General features: G+C 35.9%; 1 protein-coding gene across 1 annotated transcript; it reads right to left on the bottom strand.

Annotated features, from left to right (window-relative positions):
• Window positions 1-284: 284 nt before the first annotated feature.
• Window positions 285-10,078, bottom strand: LOC111788698 (myosin-2). Its single transcript, XM_023669141.2, has 24 exons — window positions 9,140-10,078; window positions 8,727-8,828; window positions 8,514-8,657; window positions 8,284-8,434; window positions 8,140-8,167; window positions 7,893-8,058; window positions 7,748-7,811; window positions 7,617-7,630; window positions 7,444-7,528; window positions 7,024-7,127; window positions 6,785-6,923; window positions 6,251-6,369; window positions 5,995-6,147; window positions 5,827-5,916; window positions 5,656-5,733; window positions 4,591-4,749; window positions 4,297-4,500; window positions 4,012-4,217; window positions 3,789-3,924; window positions 3,541-3,673; window positions 2,744-2,869; window positions 2,566-2,660; window positions 2,240-2,434; window positions 285-1,083 (listed from the first exon to the last, which is right to left on the bottom strand). Exons 1-24 carry the CDS (start codon window positions 9,548-9,550, stop codon window positions 634-636), a joined length of 3,552 nt encoding a protein of 1,183 aa, XP_023524909.2. The 5' UTR covers window positions 9,551-10,078; the 3' UTR covers window positions 285-633.
• Window positions 10,079-15,822: the final 5,744 nt, after the last annotated feature.

The raw sequence follows: 15,822 nt of genomic DNA, 5'->3' as shown, positions 1-15,822 counted from the left end.
TTCGAGATGTTTGTGTTATCCATGTACATGAAAAATCTACGTACATGTATGATCACAAAAAATGTTCTAAAACGAGTGTTATTTAATATCGATCGGAGGGAGGAACGAGTGTTAACAAAGACACTAGGCTCCAAAGGGAGGTGGATTGTGAGATTCCACATCAGTTAAAGAGAAAAACGAAACATTTTTTATAATAGTGTAGAAACCTCTCCTAGGAGACACGTTTTTAAAACTTTAAAGGAAAGCCCGAAAGAGAACAATATCTACTAACAGTAGACTTGAACTGGCCATGTGAACAGAAGATATGACATTAAATAATGGAGAGCTGATTCGGTGTATTCAGAGGTACAAACGCTTTCTTCCATTCCTTTAATATAAACTATGAACAACATCTATACCATCAAACTAAATATAAATGACAGTACAAACTATACACCAAACTAAACTACCATGCACCCGAGACCATGCATCACCAAATGACTCTTATACACAATCTTCTGAACACTCCCCCTCCCCCTCCGTCCTCCCAACACGTTAAACGTTTCTCCATTTATCGGGTCGTTGTCCGATCAACGTTCTCTCCCACCCTTTCAAGACTTCTCCAGTCCCTTCATATACAACTCAATAATCCATCTATGACGATCTTAACCGCAACTTCCCCCACCATTTTCGACGAATTATATCAGCCTCGAAAGGACCATGTTTATGAACCTTAGGTTTATTTTCACGTAGTTTTGCCTTGTACTCCTTTTTCCATGCTTCGAACCGGACTTTAATTTTACGGTATTCTTCGTCCGGATTCGTGTTAGCCCCTCCTGGCTGTCCCTGACCTGATTTTGCTTCGGCCAAACCTTTGGCATCATCATCGAATGCATTCTTTTGCTGTTCGAACTCCTTTACGAGATTGTTCACAGAAAATGATGTACCATTCATTTCTCGGCCTGCTCCAGCTTCACGGGGAGTTCGAGATTCCATGGACGTCGTATCTTCAGAATCGTAATAGTGAGGTGGTGAGTTACCTGCACCAACCCTTCCGGCCATATTTTCAGTAGCAAGACTCTTTTTAGCAGCAGCAAGACTCGTCTGCATTATGTATAACAGCTTAGCTTAGTTCAAAAGAATCAAAAAGTGTTCTAGCTTCAAGAAGGGTTTCATGACTAACAGCCCAAGCACATTGCTAACAGATATTGTCCGTTTTAGCCCGTTATATATCACTGTCAACTTCACAGTTTTAAAACGCGTCTGTTAGAGAGAGGTTTCCATACCCTTATAAGAAATATTCCGATGTGGGATCTCACAATCCACCCCCCTTGGGAGCCCAGCGTCCTCGCCGGCACACCGCCCAGTGTCTAGCTCTGATATCATTTGTAACAGTCCAAGCACGCCGCTAGCAATATTGTCCACTTTAGCTCGTTACGTACCACCAAAAACTACATGGTTTTAAAACACATATGTTAGAGAGAGGTTTCCACATCCTTATAAGGAATGTTTTGTTCCTCTCTCCAACTGACATGAGATCTCACAATCCACCCCCCTTAAGGGCTCAGCATCCTCGCTGGTACACCGCCTGGTGCCTGGCTCTGATACCATTTGTAACAGCCCAAGCACACTGCTAGTAGATATTGTCCGCTTTAGTCGTTAAGTATCACTGTCAACTACACGATTTTAAAACGCGCCTGTTAGGAAGAGGTTTCCACACCCTTATAAGGAATGTTTCGTTCCCCTCTCCAACCGATGTGGGATCTCACAATCCACCCCCTTAGGAACCCAGCATCCTCGCTGGTACACCGCTCGATGTTTGGCTCCGATACCATTCGTAACAGCCCAAGCACACCACTAGCAGATATTGTCCACTTTAGCCCATTACGTATCGTCGTCAACTACACGGTTTTAAAATGCGTATGTTAGGGAGAGGTTTCCACACCCTTATAAGGAATGTTTCGTTCCCCTCTCCAACCGATGTGGGATCTCACAATCCACCCCCATGGGGTCCAGCGTCCTCGTTGGCACACCACCTGGTGTTTGGATCTGATACCATTCACATCAGCCCAAACACACCGCTAGCAGATATTGTCCGCTTTAGCCTGTTACGTATCACCATCAACTACACGGTTTTAAAACACGTCTATTATGGAGAGATTTTCACACCTTTATAATAAATGTTTCGTTCCCCTCTCCAACCGATATGGGATCTCACATACCAACTTTTCACATAAAAAATTAGGTGGTGTGAACTTACTTGCAAAGATGCCATCTGCTTTTGCCACATATCCTCCATGGACTTCATCTTGGCTTCATATTCTAACCGCCTAGCCTCAAATTGCTTTACTTGGTCCCGCAATGCAACATTTTCCTCTTCCTTTTTCCCTATGGTTGCTTCAGCTTCAAGGACCCTCTTTTGAAGGTCGGTCAGTGTTGCAGGCAACGCGTGATCCTGCTCGAGAAATAAGAGACCGTCACGGACACTCGCACATACATATAGTCCTAAACTTACGAGCACGATTACCCAGTAAACACATTTCCCTCAACTATGTCGAACAGGTAAAAGAAATAACACGAGGATACCTCTGAAAGTCTCCTGTCCCTGTTCGGTCGGTTTTCAAACCTATTCGAATCACTCTTGCCCATAAAATGATTTCGAACCAACGAACCACGTATTACTGCAGGGTAAAGCGGAAGATATAAGATTAGTATGATATCGATCATTACAAATGTTGCAGCGTGACATAACACTCGTGATTACCGGATTGTAATCGTATGATTGCCTGCTGTTCATACACCTTAGAAGGAACATTGAAAGCGCACACAGTGAATGAGAACCTCTTCACCTTACCAGTACTTCTCCTTCTAGAACTTTCGCCGCGAATAACTGCATAGATAAATTGATTGATCAGCGTTTATTGCGGACTATCCTCTTAATTTGAAGCGTGCAACCACGTTTATAGAGTAGGAATTGGTGCGTATAATAGCCCAAGCCCACCGCTAGCAGATATTGTCCTCTTTGGGCTTTCCCTCAAGGTTTTTAAAACCTGTCTGCTAGGGAGAGGCTTCCACACCCTTATAAAGAATGTTTCGTTCTCCTCCCCAATTGATGTGGAATCTCACAATCCACCTCCCTTCAGAGCCCAACATTCTCACTGACACTCATTTCTTTCTCCAATCGATGTGGGACCTCCCCAATTCACCCCCTTCGGACCCCAGCGTCCTTGCCAGCACACCGCCTCGTGTCCACACCCTTCGGGGCTCAGCCTCCTCGTTGACACATCGCCCCGTGTCTGACTTTGATACCATTTGTAATGACCCAAGCCCACAACTAGCAGATATTGTCCTCTTTGGGTTTTCCCTTTCGAGCTTCCTCTCAAGGTTTTAAAAACTCGTGAGCTAGGGAGAGGTTTCCACACCCTAATAAAGAATGCTTCGTTCTCCTCCCCAACCAATGTGGGATCTTGGACAAACTTTTTGAAAAGATGAAACTTAAGGACCGATATATAACAACGTATTAAGCTACCAGCAATCGAACTATAAAGATCGACAATATACATGATTGTAAGATCGTGGCGGCATGCTTAAGTTCATGGAAGTGGCCACGAGAATGGCTACCACGGAAGTGTTTTTGAACCCCAAGGATGCTTTGCATAGCTTGCGTCCTCCTTTCCTCCAAGGCGGCCCGAATCTGAGAACCACAAAAACCCATCACCACGATACAAACTCGAATCGAAAGTAAATTTCGATTCTCCAATGAAATATCATTTCTCATCTTAACAGGAAAAACGAAAGACAGGACTCACCTGCCCAGTTCGGAATAATAGTTTCGTATAACCAACATGGTACATCTCGGGGTGGACATTAAAATGCTGCAGAACAGCAATTGATATACTCAATGGATCTCGAGCTACACCCGCTTCTTCAAGGAAGAATTCATACCTTACATCATATTCAGACATGAAATTCAAGAACAGTCTAGTTATAGCATAAAATTTAATGAAGCTAGTGCAAGAAATTTCCTTCTACCTTCCAGCAAATTCTTTATGCGTTATCCTGATAGGATATCCAGACCTTGAAATCCTAATAACCTCCAAAATGCCACAGTACCTAAGTTGTTGTAGGACAAGGTCCTCCTCAAATAAGCCACAAACTTGACTTCGGTTCGGTCTCATGCAACAAATGAAGTGATGGCTCGTGCACTCCAATTTATGAAATAGCTCAAATAGTAGAGCCTATTCAAACAGAAGAGATGCATAAGTTGCCATGAAAATGTCAAATAAAGAAAAACCGATACGCTCGCAACTATTTTACCTTGTACTTGGTACCAACACCTGGCTCAGGGGATTCTACGCCCTTTGTAGAGCTTATCGAACCTGCTGGTTTGTAGGAATGGTTAACCATTTTGGAGGCAAATATTTTCAGTAGCTTGGAAGTACATGATGAAAAGAATTGGATGGAATCTGAATGCAGGAGATCTCTATTCTTCTCCAAAAACCCATTTGTATCATATACAACCTACAGTAAAGAACCAAGATGCTGATAAAATCTGTTCATAATAATTAACTTTTTTGCTGAGAAAAAGGATGGGAGATTGGAATAACTAACCTCTCCAGCGTAATGTCGAACGCCGAAAGCCCTACCTCTTTCCCCTTTAAAGCGGGGATGAGATTTAAAGTGCTGCTTAAGTTTATTAGCAAATGTCAGGTCTGTAGCCTTCGGAAAACTTAACTCTTCGTCCATCAAGGCGAGAACTCCTAGAGGCTTCTGCACAATTCCATCAGATAAAACAAAGTAATCACACTATCTCAGGAAATGGAAATGATATGTACACTAAAACGGAATAGAAATAAGTCTAAATGTAACCGGTCAAGCCCACCGCTAGCAGATATTGTCCTCTTTGGGCTTCCGCTCAAGGTTTTTAAAACGCGTGTGCTAGGGAGAGGTTTCCACACCCTTATAAAGAATACTTCGTTCTTCTCCCCAACCGATGTAGCTCTCACAATCCACCCCCCTTCAGGGCTGAGCGTCCTCGCTGGCACTCGTTCCCTTCTCCAATTGATGTGGGACCCCCCCAGTCCACCCTCTTTTGGGGCCCAACGTCCTTGCTGACACATCACCTCGTGTCCACCCTCCTTCGGGGCTCAACCTCCTCGCTGGCACAAGATACCATTTGTAACAGCCCAAGCCCACCGCTAGTAGATATTATCCTCTTTGGGCTTTCCCTTTCGGGCTTCCCCTCAAGGTTTTTGAAATGCGTCTACGAGGTTTCCACACCCTTATAAAGAATGTTTCGTTCTCCTCCCCAACCGATGTAAGATCTCACAATCCACCCCCCCCCCCCCCCCCTTCAGGGCCTAGCGTCCTCGTTGACACTCGTTCCCTTCTCCAATTGATGTGGGACCCCCCAATCCACCCTCCTTTGGGGCCCAACGTCCTTGCTAGCACACCACCTTGTGTCCACCCTCCTTCGGGCTCAACCTCCTCGCTGGCACATGATACCATTTGTAACAGCCCAAGCCCACCACTAGTAGATATTGTCCTCTTTGGACTTTCCCTTTTGGGCTTCCCCTCAAGGTTTTTAAAACGCGTCTGCTAGGGAGAGGTTTCCACACCCTTATAGGTTTCCACAAACTATCACAAGTTAATTCATGGTTAAAAAATTCGGACTACCTTCTCAATAAGGTTCAAACACTCTTGATTGTCTTCAAAGTTGACTTTCATACCGTCGACCCCGTTAAATTCATAGTCCTACAAAAAATAAACCGAGCAACTTCAACGTTCCTACTTACAAAAGCCATAAAACATCAGCATTTGAAGTACAGGAAATTTCAAACTTCTCACCTCCTGCTGAAGTTTGAAAAGATGCCGAATAAAATGCTGCTGCAGTCTCTCATTTGCATAATTGATACAAAATTGTTCGAAGCCGTTCTTCTGAATTCGAGGCAGCAAGATAATCACCATAACATGTCATTGCATAAAAATTACTCATAGATGGATAGAATAACATGCCTTAAATGACTCGAACCCATAGATGTCAAGGACATTAATGGATCTTCCAGAATACTCCCTTCCTGGTTGAAGTGACTTATTGATCTGTTCTACAAGCCAGTCAAACAAGCTTGCATAGATAAATTTTGCTAATGCATCTCTTGCATCAGTAGCCTGTATTTATACGACACATGCACATCGTGTTACAGTAAAAGAACGCTTTCTTAGAAAGCTAAGAATTGATGTATACTGACTTCACAGATGAGTAGAAAGCAACCTGTTGTAATGTCGATTTTTTAGCAATGCTATCCTTGCCAGATTGCTCTTTGTGGGTTGATAAAACTAACTTAAGCTCATTAAAACTGCAGCCCATCAGCTTGGCAGCATTTGCAACCGCTGTATAAAAAAAGTTCGTGAAAAAATGTTACAAAAAGCCTATAGTAAATGGAGCGGGTTTTTGTCGGGCTACCTCTTCGAGAGGTAAAATTCATCTGCAGATACACACAAAAAAGTAACACGTGCATCGAAACATCCAACCTACATTTATTCTATACAACCACTGACATAAATTACTTATCAGAATGGAATGAGAATGAGAATGAGAGGTCTAGAACTACGAGGACGATGCCATGACCGCCATGAGGGTCTAGAGAAAGGTTACTCTTCAAACTACGGACATCGCCTACTTAAGATATTAAATATCTCACCATTTTGTAAAGTGAAACAATTGTCACGTGAGAATAGTTGAGACATGCATGAGTTGACTCAAACATCATAAACCAGGTGGTACGAATCTTGGTGCGCGTATTACCTTCATTAGCTATGACCTCTACATGATTTTCGCTATCAATTATTTGAAACGTAATGTTCCCTATCCACAAAACTGCAGCAAGCAAACCAAATGCATGCTCTTGATCTTCCTTTGTGAATTGAAGTGTGTCTAAGGCTTCCTGTAGGCAAGAGAGGAAGAAGATATAAGACATTCAAGATAGAATAACTAAAAGAAGTTGGTTGGTTGCACTCGGATCGAAGTATTATATAGTTCTTTACCACAAGAATGTTAAATTTCCGTGCATCATCGACACCACCAATCACCAGGCATTCACTGTGATTGAGGTAACTGTACTCACTGGCCGCTCTGATATTAAATTTCTCTGGAGACGTAAAAACGAAGAAATAGTATTAACTTCTACTTAATCATGAGGGTACCACAATAATTTCAATAACATATAGAAACAATGGTTGTAAAGGAAATTTAGTGATTGTGCATTCCTCGAGCTGGTATATACAGATACAGTCGGCAGTGCATCGAGTACTGGTATTCTAAAAGGAAATTTAGAACATCCTGCAGGCTCGGTAACGAAAATTAAACCGAGCAACAGAATTACAAAATTCATGGTTCCCCTTGTTGTAAAAAATCTGAAATTGACGACATAAATGATTCGAAAAAGAAAATACGAGCACAAATACCTTTAAGTCTAGATGGTAGTCCAGCACAAAGTTGATAGAAGATGTGGAATGATCTTTCGCCATTAACCAGGCGAATGACTCTCGACTGCTCAAAGGAGACACGACAACTTCAGGATGACACACAATACACAGTATGTTTTTTCTCGAAGATCTGATAGAACAGAAATAATTACCTTATCCAACAGAACTATTTGAAATTTGGCAGGTGGGTCGACATGCGATATGCACGAACGGTAACAGAAAGTTAATAAAAGTAATCTGAAAGAGAAATTATAATATATCACGGTTGCAGTAGTTTTCTTACAAGTCTGGATTACAGCACCACATAGCTTCCCTGTTCGGCTAAAAAGAATTTCAATCAACTTCCCCTGCATAGTGACAGGTTATCATGGTCAGACAAAAAGGAAAAACAAAGGAATGGTAATAAAAGCAAAGGAAAAGAATCTAACAAATCTGCTGGCATTGTTGTTTCTGGAGGTTTTTGCATTCCCGAATGCTTCGAGTATAACATTCGCTCGAGAAATTCTGTCATCTATGCCACTGACACCACCGAGAGAAGTCAAGTATTCAAGCACAGCTTTTGCTGTCTCCGTTTTTCCCGCTCCACTTTCGCCGCTAGTATATAACAAAAACAAAATCATTGAAGTCTAAGCATAATTGAATACTGGAATTTGGAATGCTAGATTGAAATCTAACCTGATGATAATGGATTGATTAACTTCATCTGCAACAGGAATGACAATCCAGATTCATGGGCGTTAGATATAAATTACAACCGACCAAATACAAAGTTCGAATAAACGAAGGAGAATAAAAGATATTGCAGATGAATTCATCCACCTCTTAACATCCCAGAATAAGCAGCATCTGTTGTAGCATAAACATGAGGGTTGTTTATGACTCTCTGTCTGTAGGCTTCAATAAATTCTTTTCCATACTGTTTAATGTCTTTCAAGGGGTTGAATGCTATCAAAACCGACCCTGCGTTACTCTGCAACAACGAAACCAAGAAACTATAAATACACAAACAGAGAAGAATCATAATATCTTTAAAACTAAATCACACGAACATAAATCTTATCCTGAGAAAATCTTCGATGGAGACTGTGAAGAACCGAAGGCTCGTTCAGAAAACCAAGCTGTACAAGATCATCAACCCCCTCGATGATATCTGGATTGGCAGGTAAAAGATCTACGGTCGAAATTTTAATAACCTAAGCATTGTACATTTATCATCAGCAAGTTTTTCAAGAATCCAACCAATCATCAATGTTATGGACTACCTTTTTGTTCGAAAGCATGACAGATGCCTCCACCCCAGTGCTCGACTGTATGGTTCCTAACTCCCATTGTCCATTTGGAAGTTGACACCAAACATGGAGTTTCTGATAGCGTGACGTGACGAAAAAACATACACACGAGATTTAGATAGCTAGATTTACACCAATAATGTAAAGCAACTGTTCACTAGTCCTATTCATTACAATCAAATTGAGTCATTTCCCCTAAAAATTGAACTCCTGGATCAAGAACAAAGGATTTGCAAGATATGCAGCAGTATGAACACCAGTACAAACTTGATGAATGCAATGAACTATGTAGCAAGTAAAAAGAAAAACAAGAATCATCCAACATTGAAAAATATTGGTACATCAACACAATATAACCGGAAGAACATTATGAACAAAATGAGTACCTTATGAAGAAAATAACCGATATTGTCCTCCCAATAAGACCCACGAAGATTCGAACCATTCACTCGATCTCCATTTTCATTTTCAGAAGCTAACATGTAAGGCGATTCCTCATCTTGATCTCTATTCAATCTCTTGAATGCAAAGTTACCCAAACGATTCTCCTTTCTCATTACATCTTCCCTTCCATTGAAGCCATTAATAGAGCAGCCAGAGGAGCCATCAACATTAACCCTGAAATTGACAGGTAAAGCCCGTCCCACCGGGGGAGTCCGAGCCTTCGAAGTGGGTCGAGACGGCAATGCAGGGGGCGCGTCTTTAGGCTTATCAACCTCATCCCTTCGTCGAAGCGAATCGAGCATTTCCTCGAGTGAACTCCGAGCTATCGTCGAAGGCGATGGCGATAACATCATTTTGGCAAAACCCCACTACTCCAAATCCCGAAATTCCACAGAATTCAACCCAGAAATCCGAAATTCACCTCACTTAACCCAATAAAATCCAGCCAAAACCCCAGAATCAGATGGGTATACAAAAGAATTATATACCCAGAATCAGATGGGTGTTAGAGAAGAATTATAAATACCCAAAATGCAGAATCAATCAGAATTTAAACAAAAACAGTGGTGAAATAGAAACAGAAGATATGAAGAACACAATCGAAAACAACAAAAAAAAAAAAAAAAAAAGGGGGCAAAATTTTCTTGAAACTATTCCTTTCCCCTCTCACTCTGTTCGTTAAAACCCAAAAAAATTATGTAAAAGAAAGAAGAGGAGAGAGAGAGAGAGAGAGAGAGGAGAGAGAGAGGTGTAAGAGAGAGAAGTTGATGAATGTTTTGGTTTTTGTTGTTGTTGTTGCTTGAAGCTTTTTGTTTTGAAAAGAAATTTCAAAATTTGTTTCGGGCAGGTGGAGCTGTAGACTCCCAAACATTTCCTTGCAGCAACCGCCTGGTTCCCCCATTTGGGATTCCGAACAAAATATTTTATTTTCTTTTTTTTTTTAAATAATAATAATTAAATTCATTTCCATCTTTTCTTTTATTTATTTATTTATTTATTTATTTCCTTTTTTAGGATAATGTTTTGGTAAACATCAACTTTTAGTTTCTTTCCAGCTTAAAAAAAAATAATTAATAATAATAATAATAACTTTAAATTTTATTTTAGCGACCCAATTACAATAAAATCCAATTTTTTTTTTAATATTAATATGATTAGATTACTCGATCTAAATACAGTTTAAACAGTTAAATTAATATAAATTATTATGGTCGATGTTTTTTCATAGGTTATAAATATTTAAAAAAAAAATACAAAATTTATAATTTAAATTAAATTGAAATAGTGGGAAATTCTTAATTCTCAGTGGTGGATTAATAAATTAATTTTGTTAGTGTGAGTCAAATCTTCCACAGGTCATCGTTGAAATATTAAAAAAAAAAATAAATAAATAAAAATGTTATTATTAGTATAAATCGACGGTTATGATGACAGATAATGAACTTATTAATTGATTAATTGTACAGCTAGGATGCTATCTAAACTAGTTTATGCTTGTTCAATTTTTTTTCCTTTTTTATTCTAATTTCTAATAAAATTATTTTGTACCAACCTAAAATTTTAAATTGGTTGGGTTGTAGCCCGAGCAACTTGAATAGAGTTCACAATCCAACACTCTGTCTAAAAAGTAGAATTATTTAAAAAATTCTATTTATTCACGATACATTGGTCGGGTAACCCGAACAACCCCAGTACGAAAATTCTGGTTGGTTTTTTAAAAATTTAACTCAACTGAAAACAAATAAAAATCTCGGATTGGTTAGACTACCATGTTATATAAACACCCGTATAATTTGTTTCCAAAAATTAAATTTTAGTTTGATAAATACATTAAAATAGTATAATAAGATTAGATATTTATAGGTGCATTATTTCATCAATAAATTACTCCTCAATAATGAATTTAGGAAACAATAATATATTAGTCCATGCTTACGCAATAATTAATTGAGAAAACAATAATATATTAATTAATGCTTTCTTTTTTTCTTTTTTTTTTTTAATTCAAATCGTAATTTAAATAGTATATGACCTAATCTTACTTTAAAAAGACCAGTAATTAAATATTCAAATTGATTATAACATTACGAATTTCTATAATAAAAAAAATATATTATTTATTTATTTATTTAACCAGTAAAGTCGAATTAATTTCTTCCAACTTTATAAAAAATAAAAATAAAAAAGGAAAATGGTTTTATAACTTATTGGTTACAAAGGCAACACATTTTGGTCAATGAATGGGGCAATTGTTCTGTGGACCATATGCAAGGGCTGATTGGAGTGGGGCCCATTGAATTTATTAAATATTTCTACAATTTTATTATTATTAATAATATATTAATTATTTAATCTATAAACTTTACACTAAAAAATTAATATTTATGCAACATGTAGCTTCGAGTATGATTAGTAAACTTATTTTTAAAAAGTATATTAAAATAATTAAATCTTTTTTGTTTTTGGTTAATTGTAAATACTTGTTGAGATGAAGGGCAAATACGTAATTTTTAGAATTTGGAAACAAAGTTGGCCTTTGGTTGGTGTGATTGAAGGTGCAGAAAAGGATAAGGAAGGGATTGATTTTTTTTTTTTTTTTAATTATTTTGTCATGACATGAATTTGAATTTTTATTTATTTATTTATTTATTATTTTATTTGTTCATGAAAAAAAAAAAAACATGACAAGGGATTTTGTGGAATTTGAGAATTTAATAAATGATTGGTGTTTTGGTCAATGTCTGTGGGATGTGACATTTTGATTAAATTTGGAGGGAGTTTTGAATTAAATAGGAAAATTATATTTACATTTCTACCCTTTCAAAAAAAAAAAAAAAAAACCCATATTTGACTTTGGAAGTGAAATAGAAAAAATATTATATTTTAATTTTTTTTCTTTTGCATGGGTAGATTGGTAAAATGATATATAATTTTATTTTATTTTTCTACTCATAATTTATCGGGTAATTATCATCCTTAAAATTAAACTAGGTTAATTTAATAAAGTTAATTTCATTATTTGACTTTTTTAACTTTTATCTTATCGTAATTTAGGATAGGTTTATTAATTAGTAAACAGAAGTCAAACTTTATAATCAAACTTCATAAATCGTCTACCTTTATTTCAAAGGGTCGTTTTCAATTTGGTTAAATTATAAATCTAATTTTACTAACAAATAGACTTAACAGAAAGACAACATCCATCAATCATTCAGAGCATATATGATAATAATTTATCGAGCAATCTCCAACTGGCAATACTACTTCCTTTCATCACGTCTGATTATTTACCTTGATTATTAGCTAAGGTAAAGTGAAGTCCCCGTTGATTAAGGAGTTATTTGTCAAAATAAATAATAAATAATTAAATCAAATAACTCATGAAATTCAGAAATAAATAAATAAATAAATATAAAGGTAGGAAGGACCATTTTGTGAAAGAAAGGGATGATGATTGTGGGCACATGGGAGGGCAAAAAGGTAATTTAAGAGTAGTTTTGGAATTTGATGATAACGGTAACGTGGGGCCCTGCTAGATTAGGGGACAAAAGGGAAATTTCAAAATTAGATAAAACCCAATAATTTTCATTAAAAACAAATAATAAATAAAAAAGGACACCTAATTCCCCGGAGTTTGTTTGGGCACTTCACGTTTGTTTTCTTCTATTAATTAAAACTTTTTGAAAAATCATAATAAAATATAAAATATTATTTTTATGCTAAATATGTTGTCCATGTCTAGTCAATTTTGAATTTTAGTTGTAATACTTTTAAAAGAATTTGAACTTTATTATTATTATTAAAAGAAAAAAAAAAGAATTTGTGTATTAATATGAATAATTAGTGGTGAAGAAGATTTTAGAATATGCTACCAAAAACTATATAATTTATATATAATTAACATTGGAGACATGAAAACTTAGGAAATTTAAGAATTAATATAAAATAATTAAGTAGAAGTCCGAACTCCCAAACACATTAATATATATATTATATGATTTGGCGATTGTGCGGCACCCACTCTTAGCACTGAGTGGGTCAAGCCTACTTCGATTTACGTTGCTTATAGTTGAGCAACATGAATATAAACCTCGGGTCTGTATTTCAAGAGAAGATTTTAGAAAGCGATGAAGAGAGAGTTTCGACAGCAAGAGAAAGAAATTGAAATTGGTGTTACGTGAGAATGTAAGCAAAAGACAACAACAACGGCTTATGCATATAAGGAGTTTTATGGACTATTTTATTCCAAAATTCATAGCTTAAACTTTGATTTATTCGATTTTACATTTTTAAAATATATTTTTTTTAAAGTTGATTAACCAATTCACGTAATATCCTAATTATTTTTATTTTTTTTTTATATATTTTATAACGTTTTAATTTTTGAAAATTTAAATATTTTGTTAGAGTTACTGTTGTTTTCGAAATTTGGACAAAAAAATCGTACGGACAAATAATAATAAAATTTTATTTTAAGAATAAGATATTGGTAGGTTGAGGGGGAAGATGATGGTTATTTAATTTAAAAATAAATTAAAATTTTTAAAATTAAATAATTATTAACATAAAATAACTTTTATGTCAAAATTTAAAATGATTTGAATAAGAGAAAATATTCTAAAAAAATATGAATTAAAAAATGATTTTAAATGTTGAAATAAAAAGAGGAAAATGGATGGAATGATTGATGCCCGTCCTCACTTTTTAGGAAAAATATATATAAAAAATAATAATAATAATAATAATAAAGTTGATTAAAAGGGAGGGGGAAAAGGGGATGTTTTAGATATTTAAAATTATCCAAAGTGAAAAATTGATTGAAATGTAGCTATCTTTGTAGCCCAGTCCCTCAAGTCTTTCAATTATGAAATTCACCCCTTTTTTTTCTTCTAATTATTAATTCGGATTAGTTTTAAAATAAAATTCAGAAACCCAATTCAAAATTCACCATTTTTATTTAATTTTTTTTAAATTAGGTACAAATTTGAAAAGCGGACAATATCTGCTAACGGTGGTTTTGGGCTATTACAAATTATATCAGAACTAAGTTACTGGACGATATGAGGCACTGGTCGGAGTAGGATTAGACTTGGACGATGCGAGCCACGACCCTCTTTATAATAGACACGTTTTAAAATCGAAAAAACCAAAAAAGAAAAAGTTATAAGTTTAGTTAAGATTGGATGAAATCATTAAATGGAGCGTAGTATAAAATAATGACTGATCTTTATTATTGTTAATAATACATATCAAATTATTAATGTACGATATTATTTGCCAAGATTCAATATTTTACTAAATAGGATTGATTAATTACTGAACCAATATTCAATATTTATGGAGTATAATTCAATAATTATTATAAAAAAAAAAAAAAAACGAGGTACCAAATTACCTATATAATTATAGCATTAAATCCTACTAGTTGTAAATATTTCAATTATTATAATGTATCCTAAAAGTATCATTAATTTGAAAGTTCATTAAAAAAATCGATAAGATTTAAAAGAAAAATATTTAAGGAGTAATTATAGCATGAATCAAATAAGAACGGACATACATTTCCATCAATTTCTATAGAGTAAAAAGGAAGCTCGTAGAGCTTTTTTGATGTTTTAGAAGGGAGACGAGATCAACCAGAACCCAATGAATAATGTGGGTTTTCGTTCCAGTGAGATGAAAAGTAGTACACCCATAACATAGGAAGTTGTAGTTCGGAATGAATGTCCAATGAAACCTATTCCACTGAAATGAGGTACTTTCTGGTTTTTGGTATAAAACCTAACCACTGCGTACCATTCTTAGCCTTTGGTGCCTCCTTTAGCCAATCGAAGCATATAGATTCGTAAATTTTTAAATTAACAATAAATTCAAGCTTTAGGGGAACTCATAAACTAATCCAACTCATAAAAATTTCAGTTATTTGAATCCAACCCAACCCAATTGAGTTCATAACGCAACCCAAACCTACGATATGAATTAGGTAGATCGGAATTTTCGGGTCATCTTATTGAAAGGTAGAGAGATAAAATGTAAATAAGTAGGGATAGAAGGGCATTTATGAGAAGTGGATGTGGGGTTTGGAGAGCTTTTAATGATGCAACATGACATAATGTCATGTCTTTGTGTTTTTTTGAGTGCGTACCAAGTTAGGAGAATCTCATATTCTTTGACAACATTATTTTGTCACTCTTTTGTTGCTTTCTTTGGATCTCATATTCATTGCCTTTCTTTCAATTTCAACTTGGATTACATGTGTTCTAAGCTTTTCACCCAACTTTTCTTCTTCTTCTTTTTAATTAGCTTACAAGTCGAGAAATTTTAGGTTAAATTGCCCATTTAGTCCTATACTGTTTCTAAATTTTAAAAATTGTATAATAAATTTTTAAACATACGCCTTTAAATTTTAAAAAGTATTGAACAAGTGAAATACCTATTAAAATTGTTTTTTTTTTTTTTTTCTAAAAGAACCATTAGGTGTCCAGACTTATTGCGCTCGAGCTGCATTCTTGACTCTACAGCTCATAGGATCAGAGTCATTTCACATTACTCCCACTTTTTATAACTTTATTCAAGAGAAAATTGGCTCAAGTCATCGTCTCCGCTCTTCTCTATCCATAACTCA

Source organism: Cucurbita pepo, chromosome 2 (genome assembly GCF_057944985.1).
Source record: "Cucurbita pepo subsp. pepo isolate OVF chromosome 2, ASM5794498v1, whole genome shotgun sequence".
In the NCBI taxonomy this organism is placed as follows: Eukaryota; Viridiplantae; Streptophyta; class Magnoliopsida; order Cucurbitales; family Cucurbitaceae; genus Cucurbita; species Cucurbita pepo.
This window is presented reverse-complemented; position numbering and strand designations above follow the sequence as displayed.

What these genes read in the sequence shown, in the direction of transcription:
- LOC111788698 (XM_023669141.2), bottom strand. Translation starts at nt 9,550, where the DNA reads ATGATGTTATCGCCATCGCCTTCGACGATAGCTCGGAGTTCACTCGAG. An exon ending in TTTCTCAGGATAAGATTTAT is followed by an intron (nt 8,435 to 8,513) that starts GTTCGTGTGATT and finishes TCGTTGTTGCAG; the next exon opens with AGTAACGCAGGGTCGGTTTT. An exon ending in AGCAGATGGCATCTTTGCAA is followed by an intron (nt 1,084 to 2,239) that starts GTAAGTTCACAC and finishes TACATAATGCAG; the next exon opens with ACGAGTCTTGCTGCTGCTAA.